We start from the raw sequence: 5050 nt of genomic DNA on the forward strand, positions 1-5050 counted from the left end.
ATGCCTAAGCGAGTTTGAAGTATAAGATAGAAGGTTTTCTTGCACAACTTCCTAAACAATGTCACAAGAAATCCTTTAAACAGAACAATTATAATCAACATAGTGTGTATATCAAATTGTTAAATCAACAAATCTAGAAGCTTCTTACTATTTCTAGATGGTTACATTCATCCTCGAAACTTCTACTTCAAATTAAATATGATATGAAGACTAAGCATTACAATCTGCCAACATGGCAAAAGAAGAGGATATAGAACCGGACAATGCACTTGAAGATAAATTCCTGCAGAAAATAATGATATGCAGTTAATATTTCTGAGACATGCTTTCACATTATTGCATTTAATTAACCATGTTTAAATTAAAACTCACATGGGTATGATCCTTGATGAATTGGTTCTATAGCTACACATGGGTCACCATTAATTCGACCCTACCTATGCAGGTAGTGCCCCAACGTGACTCGGGGGGTCAATGGGGACCACCCAACTTGAGTCACTTTAGGGCACTGCCTGTATAGGCAGGATCGAACTAACCTGGGTCATCCGACCAACTTTTCTTCAACTTATATTGTTCCTTGATGGCGTTGATGGACTCCACGGAGTTCCACATGATCAAATACCAAATGTTGAATTACTATAGAAAACAATATAACCATTGTTCAACAAAATAATTAGAAAATAAATTTTAGGGAATCACATAGCCTTTGTTTAACAAAATAATCAGAAAATAAATTTCAAAAAACTAAAGCAATTTAAAGCACATGAAATGCCTTGGGATGGAGCATCACAAAAGGTACAAAGTATGGCCATTCATATTTTCACTTGTTTGTTAGTTCAACAGTTTTTCTTAGAATTATTTTGGATTTGTATATTATCTTCCCCATGAACATTGAGGTTAACTTAGTACAAGGGTTTATATTCTCATGAAGTTAATTCTCAGAAAAGAAAAGAAATTATGTTTAGATGTTTACTGGTAAAATGCTCTAAATTTATCTCTAACTTCGGTACCCAATGAGATTGTGAGATCTTACTTAATAAAGGATAAAAATATCTCTAATAAGAAACTAACTACAAATTTAGTAAGTTAAATTTGTAACTTTGTCATGCAAAGTCAAATATAAATGGCAAAACATAATGTAATTATCCAAAAATATGAGATTGTTGAGAAACTCATCACTTAGGTCACATATATGCTCAAAACTTTGATTTCCAACTTCAAAATCCATTCAAATAGAAATAAGTGTTAGTTTAATGCTAAATGTTACCAATTAACTGGGATAGATGGTCTTACATAAACTATGTCCAAAAGTTATAAACCGGTATGAATGCCATAGGACTTACTAAATTAAATACTTAGTAAATGTCTTAATCATGTCATCAAACTGCATCGAGATCACATAAACAACCATCTTTTCCATGTAAAATAAGCATACCCCCCTCACTAAGTAGGATAGCGGCCAAAAGAGAGTCATAGCAATGTGCAACATGGAACAGGAGCATGGTAGGACTTATCATGCACAAGGAACTAGAAAGTGCATCATCATATTCATACCATCGGTGGTGATCTCTTTCCACGAGTCGGAGACCGCAGCTAGCCAAATGCGACCGTAGGCATCATCTGGGTATCTGTTCCATATCAAAATGAAACAAAGTATTCAATCAATGAAATCTATTCCTGATTTGATGAATCTAGGATCACGTGAGAAAACCCCAACCTCAAATGATCAAATCTCACCTTACGAATGATGCATCATTAGACAGGATAGAGATAGCTTTTGAAATAAGATCAGAGTGACCATTCCATTATTTTAAAATAAATCAGGAAGCAAATTGACTAACAAAAAAAAAAACAGATTCAAGATCTCCAACTAGCAAATTGTAATAGATGGTGTAATGACATAATCATGGTTATTTCGAACAAAGATCTACAATCATGTAATGTTCTTAAGCAGAGAAGTAAGAACAGAGACGGTGATAACATCAAACACCTCGCCTGCAATCTAGTTACCAGCTACCGTTTATTGTCCTCTGTCACAGAGGGAGCTTGAGCAGAACTCCAACTAAGAATCCCCCTTATCAATCGTCGTCGATTTTGACTAAGAATGTTTGAAACTGGTGGCGATGGGGATGACAACAAACAAGACGAGGATGAGAAGGAAGATAATGGCGATGCAAAGCCACTTGCGGCTGCTCCTCTGGTACTCCTTGGCGGACTTGAGCTCCTTGGTGCCATCCTTCACGTAGTGAGCGGCGCTGGCGACGTGATGCTCAATGTCATCCATCTGCTCTCCCTGCGTCTCCACCATCACCGCCATGTCCAGGAAAACCTGGTGGAGCTCCAGCAGGCTCCGCTCCACCTCCTTCGCGGCGTCGTGCCGGTCCTGGATTTCCTGCACCGCCGCCGCCACGATCCCACGCCCCTGCTCCAGCATCGCCTTCCTCATCATCCCCTCGCTGTCCCCGTCGGAAATAATCCTCTCGATCACCTCCTCCGACGCCGCCTCGCCCGTCAGCGTGAAGTAGCGCCGCTCCACGGTCTCCCGGTACTCCGCCATCATCCTCTGCCGCAGCGCCTGGAACTCCATCATCATCTCCTTGAGCTTCTTCCGAAGCCCGTTGGTGACGGCGGTTCGGGTCCGGTCAACCGGCGTGCCCTCCCGGCAGCCTGACAGACGCCGGTTCGCGGCGTTGGAGCGATCCATGGACTCGAGGCGGCCGCGGATGTCGCGGGCCGTCTTGAGAACCTGGACGATGTCGGCGTTGATCCGGTCGCGGAGGCGGCGGAGGGCCTCCGGTTTGTGACTCGACTTGCTCTCCTCGTTGGCGGCCTGGAGACGCGCAAGGAGATCGCGGACGGACCCCATCTCCTCCTTCACAAGCTCCGCCTCCTCAAAGAACTGGAGTAGGTGGCCGTCCGCGCCGGCGGCCGCCATCTCGATGGCCACTTCGACCTCCTCGCCGCCCGATTCGAGGTCCTTTAGGACCTCCTTCTTGAGATCTGCATAGCTGTAGAAGGATTTGGTGATGAGGTTGTTCATCTTTCTTTCTCTCCCTGCCTTTTGCTACTGAATCTCTTCTTGTTTCTGATGCAATGAGAGAGGGGAGGAACGGAGAGAAGAGTTAAAGGAGAAGCGCAACGGTCATGAGACAGGCGACCTTCCCAACGACTATACGTTTGAAATGTTATCTCGCCGAACCGTTGCAAACTTTCGCACCCCCTGACACTCCCCCTCCCGGCCCCACCCTAAATAAAATGTTTTATTTACGTTTATACTCTTTTATTGGTTTTATTTTTCGACAATTTATCAAAAGACGTACTAAGGTTAATATATTTACCAAAAAACGTATCACGATTTTGTATTTACCAAAAGACGGAGTTTACCAAAGTCAATTCCCAGATTACCCCTCTGGCTAGCCTTTTTCAAACACATTTTTCCAAGCATCCAAGCCGAAAGTAGAATAGAAAAATAATTTGTGGTTCGGATACACGTCTTCTCACCGTCTCTCTCCCTTCATCCCTCTGTGTGGTGTTATAAACTTGAAAGAAAAAAAATATATGAACCCTGCGCTTGCCATTACTGCTCGTGGTGGTTGGCGATTGCAATAGATCAGTTAGAGGACAAATTAAGTTAAGAAGGTCAGTCGAGAAGGACAAACTTCTTGCAAGAGGGAAATTAGTAGAAGCACACATTTAAAGATTTAGACATGTATGTATGGATTTTTTTATTGTAAAATAGGGTAGTGAAGGTAAATAAAAAGTACACCATTTGTGTGTGAAGGGTGGCAGCAAAAAGTGATTTTATGGTTAATTTTGGTTGTGTGGGGAATAATATTCAATAACACCTAAATTATGATGTAATAGAAGACTTAATCGATTTAATTCATGTTAGTTTTTGACGTAGATAGTTAAGTTTGGCTAAAAATTATTTATTTATGGTTTAGGGTTTAGTCAGTGATGGACCTAGTTTACAAGAAGTATCTGATTCAAAAGTTGCCTGATATCATACATATCAGGCCCATGTTGGGCATATATCATGCCCAACATGGGCCTGATATGTATGATATCAGGCCCACCTTGGGCCTGATATCGATAATGTGTTATGTGCTTAAAACTTTGCTTTTACATCACACTAGAGACTGCACGAGATCTCTCTACCACAGATTACTATGGATAGCCTAGGGTATAACAACCCAGTAAGCAAATCAAATTCATAGTCAACTCTATCATCATCCTAGTGGGTCGGTCACCACTAATAGGAGAATTAGTTGACAGGGTAATACAACCAATAACATAATGTAGACACTCAACATTCTACATTCAACATAGGTAGAATCATCATAGACCTGACACACGTGCACACACAACATAGGTATGATCAACAAAATTCTTTAATTATTATACATCAAACACACACACAACTCAGGTATATTCAGTATGATACCTCCAACAATACATACCGAACACGTGTGCAAAAATCAACGTAGGTATAATCGGCAATACACCTCAAATAATACTCACAACACATACCAAATGAATATAACCCTTAATACTTCCAATAAAGCATACTAAATCCAGGTGCACTCACATATCAAACATAAGCCACAAGATACCTCCAATAAAACACTCAAACACATGTGCACATATCACGACACAGATTAAATTGATAAGATATCTCTAATAAAACACATGTGCACATTTCCCCACATAGATTTAATCGACAAAATACCTCCAATAAACCAATCAGACCACTCGGGTATAATCTACTAGAAACCCACAACAATCATAACTAGAAAAATATGCACCCACTACATGCAATTAGACCGTCCATCAAAACGCTCCTGCAACCCGTAATAATCATATATACACACTACATAAATATGCAGAATCAGCATATTTAATCCAATCAACCTGATATTCTTTATTCTACCTTCTAAGTTATCCAACTAGGTACATACAGTCAAAAATTAAAGTACCCCCCAAGGAATAGGATACAACGATCCTCTATAGACTGACCAAGCCGACAATGGTATACGGCTAATTCAGTCTT

The 5050-nt window shown here is 40.8% G+C and overlaps 1 protein-coding gene across 1 annotated transcript; it reads right to left on the reverse strand.

The window, feature by feature from the left end:
* Nucleotides 1-1856: 1856 nt before the first annotated feature.
* Nucleotides 1857-3121, reverse strand: LOC122032037 (syntaxin-related protein KNOLLE-like). Its single transcript, XM_042591287.1, has one exon. It carries the CDS (start codon nucleotides 3038-3040, stop codon nucleotides 2099-2101), a length of 942 nt encoding a protein of 313 aa, XP_042447221.1. The 5' UTR covers nucleotides 3041-3121; the 3' UTR covers nucleotides 1857-2098.
* Nucleotides 3122-5050: the final 1929 nt, after the last annotated feature.

Source organism: Zingiber officinale, chromosome 11A (assembly GCF_018446385.1).
Source record: "Zingiber officinale cultivar Zhangliang chromosome 11A, Zo_v1.1, whole genome shotgun sequence".
NCBI lineage: Eukaryota > Viridiplantae > Streptophyta > Magnoliopsida > Zingiberales > Zingiberaceae > Zingiber > Zingiber officinale.

What these genes read in the sequence shown, in the direction of transcription:
- LOC122032037 (XM_042591287.1), bottom strand. Translation starts at nt 3,040, where the DNA reads ATGAACAACCTCATCACCAAATCCTTCTACAGCTATGCAGATCTCAAG.